Genomic DNA, 19,391 nt, shown 5'->3' with positions numbered 1-19,391 from the left:
TGGTAGAAAGAACAAGGTCTGGTCTCAGTTCAGCCAGTTATTAGACATGGAACCGCCAGGCCATTTTTCCACTGCAGCCCATTTTCTGCATTTTATAATGATGATAACACTTGCATTCCCTTCCACACACATTGTCTGTCATGCAGAAAATACAAATTGCTATATAAATTTGAGGAAGTTGGAATGCAGATGATCTCCAAGACCTTTTTAACTCAAACATTTTGATTCTACACAGGCTTTCAAAATTGGTTCAACCTCTGATCCAAGACAGGTGCAAGAGTGGACAGAAATGAGCCAAAGAATGGGAGAATTCAAGACCAAAAACCGCCAACATTCTTAATAGCCTTTCTCATGAAAGATGCGGCTTCAGTGGAGTAGTATTGTGGCACAAGAGAAAGGGAGATGACTTTGATGCCACAAAGACCTGGCTTCACTTCTCTCTTCAGACACATCCTGGAAGGGTGACCCTGGGAAAGTCAGTCTTGCCTCAGTGCCCCAGGCAGCATTTTCTGGCTCTAAGTTGAAAAACAGTTGCTGATTTTCACTGGTAAAAGAGCTTCTACCACTAATGAAATCATAAGTCCAGGAAAACAAGTCTCTACACCTAGAGTTCCCTAATAGCCCTCCCTATTTAATACATGGCAAAAGAGAAAATTTATAAATTATTCAAGCAGTTACATAAGCAATGTGTGTATGTAACTATATGGCTGTGTGCATGTTACACACACACACACACACACACACACGTACACACACATAGTGGGTCCCCATTATGCTGGTATTCATTACTCCCAGAACTATGAGGTTATACTTTTTTAGCTTTGGTTCAACTATGATTTCACTTCTGATGGAGAAATTTTGTCTACCAATGCAGATCAGCCATAGTTCTGTACTTTCCATCAGGAAGTTAACTGGGAGTTAAATGCCTTGGAGGTTGCTGGCTATGTAGGGCAGAGGTGTCAAACTCACAGTCAAAACTCCTTAGGAGGAACCAGGTTAAAATGTAATTGGGCAATATTTGACAAGACAAAAATACAATAAAACATGTATGATGTTAATTTGTGGTTTTTTAAGTCAATGGGTAGCCTGCATTTCTGAGTTTGACATCTCTGATGCAAAGAAACAAAAGTTGTCGTAACACAAAAACATTCACTAATGAGAAGATCTATTCATAAAATTAGATCCCCAGGACCCCGGTGCATGCTAAATGTTAGTATCTGTCTTCATTTATCCCTTCTCTGTTAACCTCTCCAAAAGAAAATCTTATGAGTATCAAAGTATTAAGAGACTCTTCAGGAAATTGATTAAACTCTCCTATATTTATGATCTCTTCACCCTAAAGGATATCATGCATGCCATTATAATAATAAAATTATGCTCCAAAGCTTAATATCTGATTCATTCTTTGTGCAAAGAATTAATGAATAATGGTAATTATAACCTAAATTAAAAAAATAAAAACATATTCCTAATTTTTAGCATCATTTTTCAATATTAAAGTCCCAATCAAACTGCCAAACCCCACCCCACCCTCATATTTCCTATGAAATTTTGGTTCCCATTTTAAGTTTACTCGCTTTTTCTGGTACTAGTCTTCCTTAAATAATAGCTTTCTATGTTAAAAAAAATCTCAAAACGACCATTCTTGGCTGTGTGCTATGAAGTTGATGGTGGGATAGATAGTAGACCTATTATTGGATCAGTTAAGCAAGAATATATGGGAGGTTTTCAGTGCCTAATTTGTAAAAGAACAATGATTATGTAACTGCTTAGATATTTCCATTTTTGTCATAAATTTAGTGTTTATGTTCAGATATATTTATCAATCTTGTTAGTGAACAAGATTAACAAAGTATTTTGTAAACTATAATTCGCTATTAACTTCTAATTCCCAACTGATATGATCTATTTTTCATTTTTACATACAAAATGTAAATATTTTTATTTGTTTTAAGGAAGATTATAAGGTAGTATCAAAACTTTCACTTTCTAAATTTTGATTTCTCAAGTGTAAATTACTGGCACTTAAAAGAGTAATTAATCACTTAATAAAAACTGAAAATATAAAGCCTATGTTTAAAACATAGCCTTTATTAATACTGCCCACTGAGCTCCATTTTTACTTTACATTGAAATACTTCTGCTTTGCTAAATAAAAGACAGAAAAGTGCATTTTACAAGAGTATTTTTTTGTTTTTAATTCTCTGCGAAAATGGAATCTGAATCACAAGTTCACAATGTGGTAAGATGAAAGAAATTTCAAGAAACAATGATTTTAGTAATGCTAGCCCATCACTAGTGTTTAGCTCTGACTTTTTGTTGTTGTGAATCATAATATCCTGATATACAGTCTAGAGCATCTATGTTATTACTCTACAGCATATTAAACACAGAAAAGGGGGTTGAAAAACCCCCTTTAAATGTACAAACATGAATAAAAAAATTGATAAAAAATCACTTTTATACATAATGTATATGCAAACTGTTTTAAATACATGATTTTGGAAGCATTATTTACAAAATGTATCAGTTTGTGGCACAATCCACAAACAGAGCATACATAGTTGCTTTACTTTATTGTTGCATCTCAACTTTGGGAGATATAAATTCATTCGGCAGTATAGCAAACATAAAAACTGTGACATAGCATCTTAAGGGCAACCAAAAAAATTTGATCCTCAAAACAGTTTAAGTACTAGGACTGCCAAAGTTTCTAAACAAGGACATATTTTAATAATCCAGATGCCCGATTACGGTTCTATACTGATGAAGATTTAAGAGACAGACCCACTTCATATACAGGCAAGGCTATTGGATACAACCTCCTGTAAGAGTTACAGCTGAGAGTTATGTTTAATCGAAAGAGCGAACTAACCTAGAATTTTATTTTTTTCAATTTTATTAATATTTTAAAAAATACATAAAAATACAACATCCAATGTCTGAATAAATATATTTAACAAGTTGCAAGATAATACCTTATTTTACACAAAAATTTCAGCTTTAGAAATCTTGTTAAATAACTTCATTGTTGTTATATATTTCATTTTTGTCTTTTTGTAACAAAATAAAAACTCTGAAATTACATAGAAAAAAGACAAAATATTTTTGTCAAGGAATAAGATAGTCCACTGAAAACTTATTCACAATTCCACTGTAAACATTAATAAACATTAAAATATTTGCATAATTGTGTGCTCAAAAATCCTATAAAAAGTGGAAGACTTATTACAACGGTAGTTTTCAGTCAACTACACTTCCTTTCACAATTTATTTTGTCCCATTTACACCTTTAAAACTGGGCACACTGCTGAACACATACTTTGGCAGTTCTGTATAGCAAGTGCTTCCACACAAAAGAACCAAAAAACGAAAACAAAAACAAAACAAAAAACTACTCACCAAGTATTAAATACAACTTGGTGAAAGTGCAGCAGTAACTATTCAGCTGGATAGTAGATTGATGTTTGTTGTGTGCACTTGCTTGTCTATGATTTCTATATAACACCTGAAAACTTTGTTAGACAATTCAAATTTGCTAAGTGCCCTTTCTCTGTATCAACAAAAACATAAACAAATATTAAGGGGAGAAATGACGACAAATATGGCAGATTGCCTAACCTTCAATTATCAATCAGCTTATTTTTCTTTTTTGCAACAGAAAGAAAAAAAAAACAAAAAAAAAAGGGAGGGGAAAACCGATACAATCCAGCAGTGGAAAAGTGTACAGGATATACTTGGCAATGTTAAACCAGTTGAGTGCTTTCTGTGGTTGTATTTCAGGGTTTAAGGATTTATGTCCATGGCAGCAAACTGCTGGGAAGGCAGAGAAAGTATTTATCACCTGCATTCTACAGCAAGCACGTTTTGTGGGGGAGATGATGATGATGGACTCATTCCAGTGTCTGATGAAGCAGATGACATTGAGGCCCCTGCATGAGACACTGTGGAATAAAAAGGAGAAACTTAAAACAATGTACAAAGAAAATTTATAGATGCTAAGTTAAAAGCAAATTTCTGAACACATAAAACATCTCAATCAATAAGAGAGCTTTTTAAAATGCAGATATGAAGTGACTTTGCTTAAATTTTTAGAGAATGTATTTTGCGAGGTGGGGTGTTTGGATTTTGGTTGGAAAATGCCTTGTATAAAAAAGATAATAACAAGATGCTACAGGAAAGTAGTATAAGTACGGAGAAAATACTTTATTTGGCTCTATTCAGTAACTTTGGTTGCCCATGGGAACAGGGTCAGTTAAAAATTGTACACAGATCCAAAAAGTTACTAAGAAATGCCACATAATATTATTCTTCAATTTTTACCACACTGTTCCTTTTACACTCCTTTTTTTCCGTCTCTTTGGCCTGATGAAATTCTACAAATCCTTTGCAGCACACTTCAAAAGCCCCATCTTCCCAGGAAGAATTTCCTTGACTAAACAGTCAGAACTGACTTTCCCTCATCTTAACCCTTAGTTTTACCACTCATGGTGCTGACTGATCACTATCCATAGGACAGCTGTGTAACTATACTCCAAAAGGCCTGTGATCTCATTAATGTGGGTAACATACATTAATATGCATGAATACATACTTCAGTTCTCTCTCATTCCCAAGATGTCATCAGTCCATTTTCTTCCCCTTGGCACACATGTCCTCTGATGAGGACTTCTCTTGCACACTTCACTGTGTGGAGTGTGTTTTAGTATTACTACGCTCACTATGCCCTCTTCATTGCCCTTGGAGTAATCCTCAATTTCATACCTTTGGAGACTGTGATGTTCCACGGCCTGTACCATACACAATGACTGACAGAATACAAAATAGGGCTTTCTTTCCACGAGAAACAAGAAATAATTAAAGGTACTGTTCAATTTTCCAAAAGTAGTATAGCTCATTCTCCTCCAAATGCTGAATTCTGAGCCTAGATCACTATCCATTTGTAATGTTTGCCCACGACACAAAAAACGAAGAGCTCTATGAACCGTCTACCCAATGTCTAAAAAACATCTTTCATACCCTTGCAAGTATTTGAGTAATCAGGTATCTTAATGAGGAGTTTCTAAAGTGTTCTTGGACTTGATGAAATGATCAAAATGCTCTTCAAAAACAGAGCATCTGGAGGACCTCAGTGTATATGAGGAATCTCTCTCTTATTCGAACGCTGTGCTAAATGTCTTCTACAACAGTGATAATCACCTTTGGCAATCATGTATCCGACACTAATAATCTGAAGGTAAAAGTTATCTCTGTTGTTTCACTTCAGAATCCTGAACAATTCTTACATAATCATGGAGGACAATTAATTGGAGAAGAGCCTTTAAAAGAGGACATTGCTCTACTGAGTCAAAAAGTGACATCTTGTATGCTCGACACCTTTGAGTCAACTGTGCACCAAATACGGTGGTGAAAGACCTTGCGTCCAAACCATATAAAGATTGGTTGAAGAAACTGATGGACATGCTTAGCTCCAAGAAGAAAAGATCAGGGGGAATATGATAGTGCTACTTCAAGAATCTGAAGGATCATCACATGGAAGAGGGATTAGATCAGTTCTTTTTGGCCAAAGAAGCAGACCCAGGAACAAAGGGAAAAAGTTGTAGAGAGGCAGATCTAGGCTGGATGTCAGGAAAAAAAAATTCCTATAAATTAAAATTACACAAAAATGGAGTTATGCTTCCTTGGAAGGTGTTGGGCTTCTATGCCTTGGAAGTCTTCAAGCAGAGGCTAGAATACTAATTATCAAGTATGTTAAAGTAGGCATTCCCTTCAGGTATAGGTTACACTAGATGGCTGCTATGCTCTCTTTCCAAATCTCAGATTCTGTGATTCTGGGTGATTGTAAAGGTATGGCCTGCTGTAAACTTACTTGCTTGCAAAAACTTACCTGCCCCCTTCCCATCACCTTTAGCAAGCATGCCCTGTATGTAGATAAAAATCACCCAGGTATAGGAAAGTAGGTATATGAGTTAAGTTGTTTATATCTTTAGTTGTTTTCTTTCCTGGCTTTTCTCCTGTCTGATAGTTCCTTCTCAGTCTTCTTGGTTGGATCTTCATCCAAGTCATGCCTGTTAACTAGGGGTGTCACCCAAGGTTCTGTATTTGGCCTCTATACTATTTCATTTAGTGATTATAGTCCGCTCCCATGAATTCAATTATCATCTCTATGTGAGTGATTCTCAGATCTATTTTTTCAGCCCTGATTTCTCTCCTGTCTCACATCACCAACTATCTTTCAGAATCTAGAACTGGATGTTCCATAATTATCTCAAACTCAGCATGACCAAAACTGGACACACACCCCCATCCCCCACCTCCTGCCCCCATAATAACATAACTCCCCTATCATTGTTGAAGGGACTACCATCCTCCTAGTTAACCAGGCTCACAACCCAGGTGTCATCCATAACTCCTCACTCTTTCTCATCCTTCATATGCAATCAGTTACCAAGTCTTAACAATTCTATCTTTGTAACATGTCATATATGTCCTCTTCTTTCTTTTGACATTGCCACCAACCTTTAGGCCTTCACACTTGGACTATTAAAATAGCTTTTTGGTTGCCTTCCCTATCTCCCCAATACAGTCCATCCTCCACTCAGCTGTCAAAGTGACCTTCTGAATGTGCAAGTATAACCATGTCACCCCCTTACTCAATAAACTTCATTGGTTCCCTATTACCTCCAGCTTTATTTTTCTTCTTTCAGATAATCTGGGGATCCAGCTCTCAAATGCACTCAATTGTATCACCTCCGGGATGATCTCCCTTTCAATACTGGGTCTAGTCCACCTGTTTTTGCCATCATTTAAAAAAAATTTCATTTCCATTTTCTTCTTTAGCAAACCTTAGAACTGTGATGTTGAGTCTAAATGTTGTTAATTCCACTGTCCTTGAAGGTGATAAAAATAGTTTATAAAAAGTCTTCACAAATCTTTTCCTTTTTGGTCATTCTCCTTCCAGATGGACTTTTAAATGTCCTCAGGATGACTTTGCTTAGTTGGGTCTGTTAACAATCTATCTTTAAACTTGCTTTTGTCTCCAATACATCTTAATGTTTTATGAGATGATATTCCTCATGATCTTACACCATCCCAATTCAGTAAAATTCTACAAACTAAGTTCATATTCTAAACTGGTGTTGCCCTCGGTTGACATCTGTCTCAGCTTGGCCAGATCAGAGTTTTCTGGCGACTGATTTATACTGTTTAAACTCACGTAGTATCCGTAGCTATTCCTCCATCCAACTCGAATTTTTCATTATTAAACATTTTCAAAATAAGTCAAGCTGGGGATATTTTAATAGCATGCTCTATCTTTTTTGTTTTAATTCTCCTAGTTTTTCAAATTAATTTTGAAATGTGCTCCGAGAAGTTTTTGGTTGCACTATAAACAGATAACTGATTTAGCAACAACTCCTTCATCAGTAATAAGTAATTTCTTGTCAGTTAAAATTAACTTTTGTTTTTTGTGAGGTTATCTGGTGCTCACTGTGTTCACTGTGCCCTAACTCTTTTCTTGAAAAAAGTATTCTTGATATATAGCCAGGAGGCCTCTGAGTAGTCCACAAGTCTTTAGCCTCACCTGCTCCTTATTCCTGAACTGTATCTTTCAATGTAATTTTGCTGTCCTACCTAATTTGGCATCAAAGTCACCAAGGAAGCAAAGTACATTTTGATTGAATCTAGAGGATTTTATTTAATTCTTTGTAGAATTTCTCTTAACTCATCCTCGCAAAAAATGCTGATGCATAAGTTACTCTTATATTCATAATAGTCTTTTTGCAAACAGTTATGACAAACAAGAACTACAATATTATAGGACCAAATGTCCCATGAAATGTTTCTTGTTGTCTTTGAATGCATAATAAAGTCAATTCCTTCATCTCCTTCTCCAAGGGGAGCCTGTTGTCATCCTTCCATTTATATTAAACTTCCTTTTGCCTTCTAGCTTCATTTATTGATAGAATGGCAAGATTTATGTAATTCATTTTTTCCAAAAGTGTGCCTAAGCCTTGGTCACCAGACAAGGATCATATACATAGGGTATCAACAGATACAGTAATATTTATGGTTTAAAATCTATATCATTTTGTACCTTTTGGCCCTTTTCTGATACTGCCAATCACCACAAGAATGGAAGTGAACACTGAAGGACCAGAAGTCATTCTGTATTTTGGTTTCATGGGCTGCTGGTCAAAGAATTTGTCACCGAATAGCCAAAAGACTAGTGATGAACTTCTCTGTACTTAGACTGGGCCTTGGAAAGCAGACATACTGCTAGGACTACATGTAATTATGCTATATTTAATATATGTAAAAGTATTTCATTATTTAATTTGCTCAACTGTGCACTTCACTCCAGCTCCCACGTACAAGCTGTCCCCCATGTCTGCAACATTCTTCCTCTTCACCCTTGCCTCTTGGAAACCCTAGTATCCTTCAAGGCTCAGCTCCTGTGATAAGTTCTATAGCAAACTTTCCTGAGTTCCTTAATTGTTAGTACTCTCTTCCTTCTCAAACTATCTCATACATACTTATCTGTGTACATGTTGTATCCCCCTCAGACCATTTTATCATTGTAATTCTAGGGCCCAGTAGTGTCTGGACATAGTAGGTGCTTAATAAATGCCTACAGAATTGGATTATATAGTTATTTGTAGGGATCTTTATCTTTTATACTAGACTGGGCATCTTGAGGACAAAAGTTATCTTGACAAACTATGTTGTCAATGAATTTTAAAGGGAGTTGTTTCCTTAATGAATAGCTTGCTTTCATGAAGACATTTAAATGCTGTAAAATTCAATGTTTACTAAATATGTTGCTTTTAAGGGGCTCATTCCACTGAATCCATGCTTATGACCCATTCACTTCAACCATCACAACAAAATGGCTAAAATAGCAAGAAACTAATTGACCAACAATGAAAGGCAACTAGTTTCAAGTTTACTAATTTTTTAAAGCCACCACCCAAGATTATTTTACAAACATAACATGATTTAGAAGGGCAATAAAAGGAGGAACTTTGGATAAAAATTACCTTCTCTGTCTTTCTTTTTTAATCTTTTTCTCCTTCTGTCTATAGTTGCTACTTCTGACTTCAATGACATATAATATTTTCTTATTTCCTGCAATTTTTCTTGGAGAAAAGAGATCCTCTCTGTACTGTTCATATTGTCTAGTTCATCTAGAAAAAAAAGAAAAGAAAACGTTCTTGAGATGAAAAACAGTTTACTAGTGAAAAGACACTTCTACTAATAATTCAATTTAGCAGTTGGAACAGATGCCATGTAAGTCACTAAAAATGATTACACTAAACTTAAACCAATAACCATGAACACAAAATAATTAACAAATTTATGAATTTTCCATCCTCAACCAAAATAACTAGCAAATTATCATTATTATGTATTTTTTTGGTCTAGATTTATGATTTCATCAGTATAGGGGTCTTCCAAGAAAGGAAATCCCTTCTAAAAATGTAGATAAGCAACTTATAGTCTTAGCATTGTGTAGGATACCAAGGGTGACTTCTCCAGCTAGTATCTATCAATAGCAGGAACTGAATGCAGGTTTCCCTGCCTGAGGTCAATCGAGTATCTTCCATATTACACTGCCAAGTCCAAAAAAATGGCGTGCTTGGATTTTTCAGCTATGCATGCAATGAATCATCTATCTCATTTCTATGTTTACCTTTAAGTCACTATTTTTTTTTAATATAATAAAGCACACACTAAAAGCTCTTAGGTTCATAAATAATGACTATTCACAAAAGAACTACATTACTGAATTTGCTAAGATGCTTGGATGAATGCTTTTTAAATATTTCTTACTAAGTTGAAAACTCCACTTATATGCTCTAGGGGATGAATTTTGATGCTTGTCTCGGTGTTTGTCCTTGTCTCCATCTTTAATGTGAGGCGACATCATTCTTGCCGGAGATCGAGCAAGCTTTGGGGGTTTTGCCATGTGTATGTGTTTTACTGGTGTACATTTACTTGTATTGTCTGGGACAGGAAGATCTTCACTATCACTGCTTTGTCCTATAACAAGAGAAAGAATCCCATCAGAGGCTGCTGACAATATCTCACGTGTTCAAAACAGATGAAGGAAAAATGGACAGTGAATTAACAGGGTCATTGAATGAAGGTCAAAGGTAGCTCTTTGCTCAAATAACAAAAATAGGATTTGAATTATGATATTTAATTTTAAAATGACATAACATCTAATTGGTAAGGAAACAACACTTTGCTTTACACAGTTTTGAGTGACGATACAAACGCTCAGTGTAGTTTTCATTATATTTTATTAATCTATGTTATCAATAGTAACAATAACATTTTTCATTCTTTTCGCCCCTTTTCTAAAATCTTTCTGAAGGACTAAATAAATTTCCCAATAACATTTAAAAAAACCCCTTATATCTAGCTATGTATGTGGAAATAAAGAAACAAAATGTTATATATTCTCTGGAATAATATGCTATTTTCTCAGTGCTACTTCCAGGGAGTAAGTTGGTTACCAAAAGAGGTACACTAAATCATCACAGATATTAGAATATCCTATTTTCCCCACTCCTAACACACACTGAAATACAATAATATTGCAAAGATTTCTTAATGGCTAGAAATACATGGAAGGTATCAGAACACTTTTGCCTTAAATCACTATAGGTCAAATGCAATTAAAACCTCTGTATGACAAAGAGATTTAAAGCTGTAGTCAGTAATGCATTCATTTTCATCATTAATGTAATAAAATAATCCAATAAAGTGTTTCCATAGTGTTTGACCTACACTCTAAAACGAAAAAGAAAAAAAATTAAATCTCTAAAGTTATGGCTCTTTCTTCACACAAAAAAAACTAGTTTTCAAGAACTACAAGTTTTTATCTATATTTCAAGATATTTTTTGGTATGCTATTTAATCACCTCTATAATCAAATGTGAAATATTTGAATTATCCTTGTCCAAAACTACAACGAGTGAGAGAAAGAGAGAGTAAATATGTTCTGATCATATATAAAAAGTATAATATCAGTAAAATGATTCCTATTTCACAAGAATTTACTCATAATATGTACAGGACTGTGTTGGGGCCTCATTCATGTGAGTAATTTCCTTATACTTGAAAAATTATTGTAATCTTGTTGATCTAAGAAACTAGCTTCACTAATTCAAAAATTTAAATTTAATGGGACAAACAAAACTCCTATAAAATTATTACCTTCATTTAATATTTCTGAGGGGTATGTTTGGCTAGTATTAAATTATTAGAAAAAAAAACATAGAAAGAGGAAGCTGACAATATAATTTCAGTGACTTTAATACTTAAAAATGTAAACTATAGAACTAAATTAAAAATAAAAGGAAGACTAAACACATACACACAACAATGGCAAATTAATCATCCTGAAATGTGACATCTACACTCAGAAAGAAACTCTTGGAATGAATGAAAAGGCCAATGGCCTTTGTATTGAGGCAAACAGTAAGAAAGTGCCTACCTGCTCCATTCTTTTCATTTTTGACGGTAGCACTTGTTCTCTTTGGGGGACGCTTTTGTTTTTTTGCTAATGATCCACCATTTCCATCACTTTGCCTTTTCTGGCCTGAAGTAAGGAGATTTTAAAAAAAATGCACCTATTAAGCATCAACCTTTATTCCATTATACAATTATTTAATCACCACATGTCTTTGTAAATGTGTTTTAGAAAACTAAATGCCAAGAAAAGGAATGGCTTTTCCTTTAAGATATTCTCTTATGTCACAGTTGATAATGGCAGAGCCATCTAGCAACTAGTACATGGGCCACATGTATTCAGAAAACACCTACCTTTGTCTCTGACCTCTCTTTCTTGGGCAGTCACACTACAAGTGCTTGATGCTGTGCTGGCTTCAAATCCATTGGCTGACTCGCTCTCACAAAGGCCTTCTTGAGACTCTTCAGCCACACTGTCAACTTCAATGGTTATGTCACTCTCACTCTTGATACTTCGAGACTCCTCTTGGCTGAGAGCAAGTGGAGAAGCAGCGGAAAAGCCAGGCGGTGCAGCCGGGGGCAAGGCAGGTGGATTGGGAACAGGGCTGACAGGGTCAGGTATTTCTGTGCTTGCCTCATCAGCACTATTTTTATCCTTCTCATCCAAGTCATCGAGGTCTACTTCGTGACAAACCAAGGTTTCAGGTCCAATCAGGGGCATGACATCTTCTTCATCTTCTTCCTTCACTGCAACATTCTCGCTCTCTTCAGGGTTTGGAAAGTCAAAATTTTCAGTTGCCAGGTCTTGAACCTGTTGCTCTGACTCTGCTATCAACGATGGCATCTCCTCATGTTCTGTTTCAGGCTGTTCTTCAGAATTTAGTTCCTTAAATTCCTCAGATATGATATAGTCACTGGTTCGCTCTTCAGACACAAGATCTGGCACTTCCATTTCACTTTCAGTTCGAATTTTTTTCTCTGGTGATGATTGTCCTGATATTTTCCTCTTTAATTTTTTTTCTTTTGTGCATGAGTCCATTTCATCTTCAGTAGTAGAGGAAAAATCTTTACTTTCTAAAGAAGAAACTTCTAGACTAAGAGGTTCTATGTAAGATTCACTTCTTGCTTCATCCTGGTTCAGTGGAGAAATCTTTATAGTCTCCAAAGAAAGATCTTTTGTCTTGTTTTTTCTCCCTTTACCTTTAGGAGATTTTTCTGTCTCTTTTTTAATATCTTCTACTTGCTCCATTTTGTTTCCAAAAATTTGCACTATTTGTTCACTTTCTTCAACTTCCAACTTCAAAGTTTCTAAAGGCTGTACTTGAGTCCTATCATTTTCTTTTAACACACGTGGGAATTTTGGGTTTTCTTCTTCCATCTTATCATCAATAAATTTTTCACTTTTTTCTAGTTCTTCTATAATCTCTGGAGAAAATTCTTCATTCACCAAATTTTTATCTGAAGTATCTTCAATTTCACTATCAGATGAAGCAGAGTCTATGGAAGAAAGATACTGCTATAAAAAAGACTTGAAAACACACTTATGTTACCACACAGTGATTATACAGAAGTAAAAAAAAAATGCCAGAAATCATTTTAAAATTTCTGTAAAGGGGAATTTTCAATGTCTACATATAAACTTCAACTATAATAGTAGTATAAAATCAATGCAACTACAATAGTTATTTGGAGATAATTTTTTAGCACCCTGATTTAGTATGCAACACCACTTGACATATCCAAAGACTAATGTTTGGATATTAACTTCTCAGCATATTAGCAAAGTGTTCCGAATCTAATATTTGATAGGTACTAAACAACATCTATTAGTTATGGTTGTTCTGTGTTTTACTATTTAATGACAGTCCTTTATTTGGATGCTTAGAGGAGTCATATATAGCTATATCAAGCAAAGGTAATCTTAAAGTTAGTTATTAAATTTTAAATATAAATCTTTGGTCAGCAGGTTAAAAAACTTGCAATCTATTCTTTTCTGATGAAGTGGTTCCCTTTAGAATAAGGTCAAAATAAACTGGTGGGTCAGTGACGATAAATTTTCAGTGACAAAGTAATGTACTAGTTAACTTACACTGTAAAGTTTTAAAAGATAAAAATCTTGTCATCAAGGAGCTTAAACCCTGAAGTCTAAATACACATGGATACAAATATCAAAAATATGTCATTTCCTTTTCTTAGAGATGTGTTTTAAAGGAAAAGGGTTTTTTAACTCCTTGCTTTAAGAGTGTTTCTAAACTAAAATATCCCTTTGGATAAAGTAAAGAAAAAATATATGAGCAGTTTATTAGAAAGAAGCAAAGGAAGGTTCTTAAAAAAGTGAAAGAGGAAAAAAGACTTGTTTCATATTTCTGGAATGATATAGAAGAGCTGACAGGAGTAGGAGAGAAAGGCATAAAACAAGCACAAAGCATGTTTCCTCTAATCCGCAGGAAAAAAAAGCTTGTAATATTTTAACATTTGTTCTCCTCAAGGAGTTTGGTCTTTGGTACTGGCAAAATATACAGAATGTATAGAAGGAATCTGATTCCATTTATTTTTACAGAAAATGCAGTATACACTAGGCATTACAGCCTACCAAATGATCCTCTCTCAGAAGCCAATGTTCCCAAGTTACACCTTGTTTGTCTTCAAGGTGTTCCTAAATTAAATTAAACATCACCAAATTTTCAGAAGCTTAAAAGTTACAGCAAAGCAAACTTCCTTTTTTTGTAGACTTTGCTACTTTAAAATTGTTGCAGATTGGGAACCAAGATAATTTAGGTTAAGAAATATCTAAAATTATTGAGATTTTATTATTTATATAACTGACTATGCAGAAATAATTGAGTGGTCATCAAAATTCTGTACCTTCCATTCCATTTGCCAGAGGTGAGCTGTCTGGTAAACTGCTTCGTGCAGTTCGGGCACCCATTTTCCCTTCAATATTTGGAGACTTAGACACACCATATGACATATTTGATGGAAGGGTGGACTTCAAAGGAGGACGTCCACGTTTTGACTTTTGTCTCTCTTCATCCTTCTTCTCATCCCTTTCACTGTCTTCTTTATTCTGTGTAACAAGAAAAATCCATTAGGATAACAATTTGAAATATGGCACTTTTAATGCAAATTTTATCCTGTTATTTCCCTGTGGAAAACAGAAGCAGGGAAAGACCATGAAAGAAAATATTTTACACTGAACACCATATAAAAGTCAATCCTCAACTATCTACAGCAACATAAGGCAATACCAGCATAAAAAAAAGTCACTTAGACTGTTTTAAACTTGAAAATATCCTTTTTAGACTAATGTAAAATATTACCCCAAAAGTACATCAAGCTTATCTCGGGGGTCATGGATTGCCACCTTCCTGAAGCAATATATAAGTATTTTAGTTATAATAATCCTCTTTAGCTCCTCTCGGACTCCAGTCAAAAGATATTTATATCAAAGAGTTATATGGGCAATCAATAATTATTAAGAATATGTGCCAGGTTCTGTACAAGGAATTGAACAAAAATGTAATAGTCCCTGATCTCAACAACTCACAGATACAGAGTAAGCTGGGGGAAGTCACTGTAGCTAGGGGGCAAGGAAGGCAGAAGGAAATCAGAAAAACCTCATGTAAAAGGCAGTTCTTAAACTGAACCTTGAAGGAAATTAGGGATTTTGAGAGACTTGATGAGAGTGCCCTGTAGGCATGGAGGTCAACCAGTACTAAGTCAAAGAGGCAGGAGATTAGAGTGTCATTCATTAAGAAAAGTAGTATCATTTTTGTTGGTCTGCAGTGTGCATGAAGGGGAATAATATGTAACAAAGCTAGAAAGAGAGATTGGGGCCAAATTTTGAGGAATTTTAAATGCAACGAAGGGGTTTATATTTTATTCCAGAGGTAAAAAATAGGGACCCATTAGAGTTTACTGGATAAGGGAAGTGATGCCGTCAGACTTGTGCTTTAGGAAAATCAGTTTAGCAGCTGTGTGAATTAGAGCGGGGAAGAGACTTGAATTAGGTAACCAGTTAGAAACAATTGTTAATAGTTTAGGGAAAAAGGGACTATATTTTGAATAAGGGTAGTAGCCATCTGCATTAAGGGAAGGGACCAATTCAAGAGATGCTGTGGAAGATTAGCCCGCTGACTAGATACATGGAGTAAGAATGAGAAGACAATGATCACACCAAAGTAACAAGCCTGCGTGACTGAATGGATGGTGGTGCCTTCTAGAGAAATGGCAAACTTCTTCTGAAGAGTGGGTTCAAGGAAAAAGATAACAAATTTTGTTTGGGACATGCAGAGTTTGTGAAATCTACAAGATGTCCAGTTCAAACTCCAAGGAGGAAATTAGTGACAAGGGATTATACCTTGCGAAAATGGCTTGGATCCATAGATCTAGGAGCTATCATTATAGAAGTGACAATCAAACACACAAGTGGATGAAATCACCAAAAGAGAATGTTTAGAGAGAAGAGGGTATAGAATGGAGTCTTGGGGAACACCCTCAGTCAAGAAGTTTGTTGTAGATGATGATCCCAAAGAAAAATGAGGAAAAGTGGCCCAAAAGGTAAGAGAACTAAGAGAGAGGTGTCACAGAAAGTGAGAGAGAGAAGAAAGAGCAGTTAATAGTGTCAAATGCTGTAAAGATGTCAAGAAGAATAAGGACTGAGAAAATGCCACAAGATTTTGCACTTAAGTGATTTTGCTAAATGGTGACTTTGGAAAGGGCAATTTCAGTTGAGTGATGGAAGCTGGAGACCAGAATGTAAAGAAAGGTTTAGAAAAATGAGGAGGAATTGACAGGCATGAGTGCAGGTAGATTCTTCAAGGAATTTATCTGAGAAAGGGGGAAGAGTTATAGGAAAATGGCTTGTTGGGATGGTAGGTATAACAAGGGATTTTTTAAGGGGGAGACTTGTCTGTAGACAATGAGGGCAGAAATGAAGGAACCAGTAGAAAGGAAGGGGTTGAGGATTAAATAGTGGGGATGATAGTAGAATGAACCAGCTGAATGACTGCATGGTACATATAGAGGCTGGCCTTGACAAGGAAAGGGCTGCCTCTTCATCAGAGACTTGAGTAAAGAGGAAAAAAAGGTATGATGTCAAAGGGTTGTCAGATGAAGATAAGGGGAAGACGCTCATGGCAAAAGGGCTTTATTTTCTCAGAAAGTATGAGGCAAGGTCTTCAGGTATGATGGTATGGGGACAACAGGAGATTACAAGATGGAAGATGTTTGGAAGAGCTGTTTTGTGGAAAGGGACAAAGAATCTATCTGGGAGGAGTAACAGGACTGCCTTGGGACAGTAAGACTCTAGTTGAGAACAGAGAACATAAATAAGTAGTAGACCCAGTTGGCACAGTTGTAAAACTTTCCCCACCTCAGTTTACTAGCATGAAAGAGCAGAGAAGGGCTATAGTAGGAATAATCCATGGTGGATGTCTGGAAAGGTATAAGTGGCAGTAGGACAAAAAAAAAATTCAACAGTAGAGGATGCAGTACAGAGCTGAATTAGTCAATCAGAAGGTAAAAAACTGGGAGAAGAGGAAAATGAATCCAGAACAGGGGTGACAGCCTAGGGAAGAAATAGGGTATGAAGGGAAAAGAGTGCAGGGTGAGGACAAAGAAAAAGTCAAGGAGAAGTAAAGCATATGGAAAGGTGGACTGATAGATTAGGATAAAAAAAGGTAAATTCTCAATCATGAAGTAAAACACTGTGGAAAACATCAGGGAGAGAAGCATCTCTGTGATTAACTGATGTGGAGAGATGAGTGGGAGTTGAGGTAACTGAATAAATGGGAGATAAGTGTTTTTGAATGAACGCTGAATTCCCTTATATAAGGTAGGACTTGGGTTGGCAAGGAAGACTGTTAACCAGGTTCTGAATTCCTTTAGAAAGGAGTGAGAATAACATGGGTGCCAACAGATAACAACCACCTGGATTTGGACTGTAATAAATTTGGATAGGGTGAGCTTCAAAAGAGGAGAGGCTGTTGAGTGATGATAGCACAGGCAGAGTCTAGAAATGTCTATGAGTGTGTGTGTATATACATGTGATTTATATTACATATTTTATATAACTAAATTTCTATAACGCACACACACACACACACACACACATTTGGATGGAGGCACTAGCAGCTGGAGGAAAGAGGAAATCGGCAAAGGCCTCACAGAGGAGACAGGATTTGAACTCAGTTTTGAAGGAAACTAGAAATTCTAAGAGGCAGGTGTATATTCCAGGTATGAGGGAGAGCTTGTGCAAAGCTATAGACATAGATGTGAAGGAACAGCAGGAAAGCTGTTGGACTACAGGGTGAGTGAAAGGAAGATAGAAAAGAAATCTGGAAATCATGAAGGTGCTTTAAATGCCAAATAGAGGAGTTTTTATTTTATCCCCGAGGTAATAAGGAGCCATTGGTGTTTATTGAGCATGTGAATAACATGTTCAGACATACGTTTTAGAAAAATCAGTTTGGCAAGTTGGGTGGGAGACAGACTAAAGGAGATGTTTGAGGCTGAGAGACCAATTAGGAGGCTACTGAAATAGTCCAGATGGAGGTAATAAGAGCCTGACCTAGGGTAGTCATGATGTGGAGGAAGAAGAAAAACGTACGAGTAGGCCTTGGAGGAAGATTCCACAAAATATGGCAACTGAGTGGATATGTGGGGGGTGAGGCAGAGAGTTGAACATAAACTACAATTGTAAATCTAAATGATTGAAAGGATGGTGGTGCTCTCAAAAGAAATAGAGAAATTTAGTAAAGAGATGGACTGGGGGGAAGGGGTGTCTCTAGTGCTGGCAACAGTGATTGACAACTATCATGAAGTATCTGAAAATAAGATGTACAAAAAAGGACGAGCTACAAGCTGGTTAACCTATCTTAATAAAAAATTGATGTGTTATTACAGATACGAATCCACAAACATTACTTTAGTTTTTTTCTTCTGTTTTCTCTTTGGTCCACCTTTGTCCAAAGGCCAGATTATCCTGTCAGCCTTCACCCATTCATCATACCTTAAAATAAACAACACAGAGATTTAATAATGACAAACCACCATAAATTTCAACTCTTCTCCAGATATAAAAGTATAGCTAACACCCAATAAAAGTTTTGTTATCCAGCATGCTGAGAATAAAACAAGATCTAGTTAACTAAGAGTTGGAATATCTATAGATTACCATGTGACAACTGGAAAGAATTTTTTTTTAAAAGTTAAAATGCAATAGAAATGTCAATTTTAAGTTGTCCCTGTATCACTTAGCTAGGAGGAAGGGAAGATAGGACCAGCCTGGAATAAGAAGGGTAAGAGGGTGGAATTATTAATGGAGAAAAGAGGTCAAAGGTAAGGACAGCAAATATTAAGCCTTTAAAACAATTTCAAAAGAATTTCTGAAGCTGCTTTCTACCCCTGTGCTTTCAACCTATAGAAACTGCAGTTTTGACTCTGAGGGGTAGAGAAATATTAGTTATCAAGTTTATTAGCTCACAGATCTACAGACAATTTCAGATCCTTATTCTTATCACTGCCCCTCAGTTGGATTCTTTTAATAAATGCCTTCTACTGATTGCTTTAGTATTTTTCACAATCACCTCTACTCAGCTTCTTATATGACTAATAAAATTTTATCCAGGATATCCCAAGAGTCTCAGTATAACTTTAAACTATTAAACATTAAAATGGCATACCCTGTTTGACATGCCTGTCATCTCAGAAACTAACTATATGAAATTTGGGGAAAAGTCTGTTATATCAAGTTATAAGATAACAATAACTGCATTTCCTCCAGGCTTTTTCAAGACATCCCGATACTGTGAATACTATGATTGATTTTCAATAACGTCGGGTATTGGTCATTAGATTGGGGCATATCAGAAATGCCAGTTTCTAGAGTTTTCTGGTGCCAGATAACACAG

General features: G+C 35.8%; 1 protein-coding gene across 2 annotated transcripts in view; it reads right to left on the bottom strand.

Moving 5' to 3' along the window:
• Nucleotides 1-2,071: 2,071 nt before the first annotated feature.
• ARID4A (AT-rich interaction domain 4A) overlaps nt 2,072-19,391 on the bottom strand; it is an 83,119-nt gene continuing 65,799 nt past the window's right edge. For both annotated transcript variants that reach the window (XM_036734918.1, XM_036734919.1), the window contains exons 18-24: nt 18,406-18,490; nt 14,344-14,545; nt 11,833-12,975; nt 11,504-11,608; nt 9,832-10,041; nt 9,039-9,185; nt 2,072-3,944 (exon numbers count right to left, since the gene is read on the bottom strand). In XM_036734918.1, the coding sequence (XP_036590813.1) occupies nt 3,841-3,944; nt 9,039-9,185; nt 9,832-10,041; nt 11,504-11,608; nt 11,833-12,975; nt 14,344-14,545; nt 18,406-18,490 (1,996 nt within the window). In that variant the 3' untranslated portion in view covers nt 2,072-3,840. The remainder of the gene's footprint in view (nt 3,945-9,038; nt 9,186-9,831; nt 10,042-11,503; nt 11,609-11,832; nt 12,976-14,343; nt 14,546-18,405; nt 18,491-19,391) is intronic.

Source organism: Trichosurus vulpecula, chromosome 8, assembly GCF_011100635.1.
Source record: "Trichosurus vulpecula isolate mTriVul1 chromosome 8, mTriVul1.pri, whole genome shotgun sequence".
In the NCBI taxonomy this organism is placed as follows: Eukaryota; Metazoa; Chordata; class Mammalia; order Diprotodontia; family Phalangeridae; genus Trichosurus; species Trichosurus vulpecula.
The sequence above is the reverse complement of the archived record's forward strand: the minus strand, read 5'-3'. Positions and strand labels throughout refer to the sequence as shown.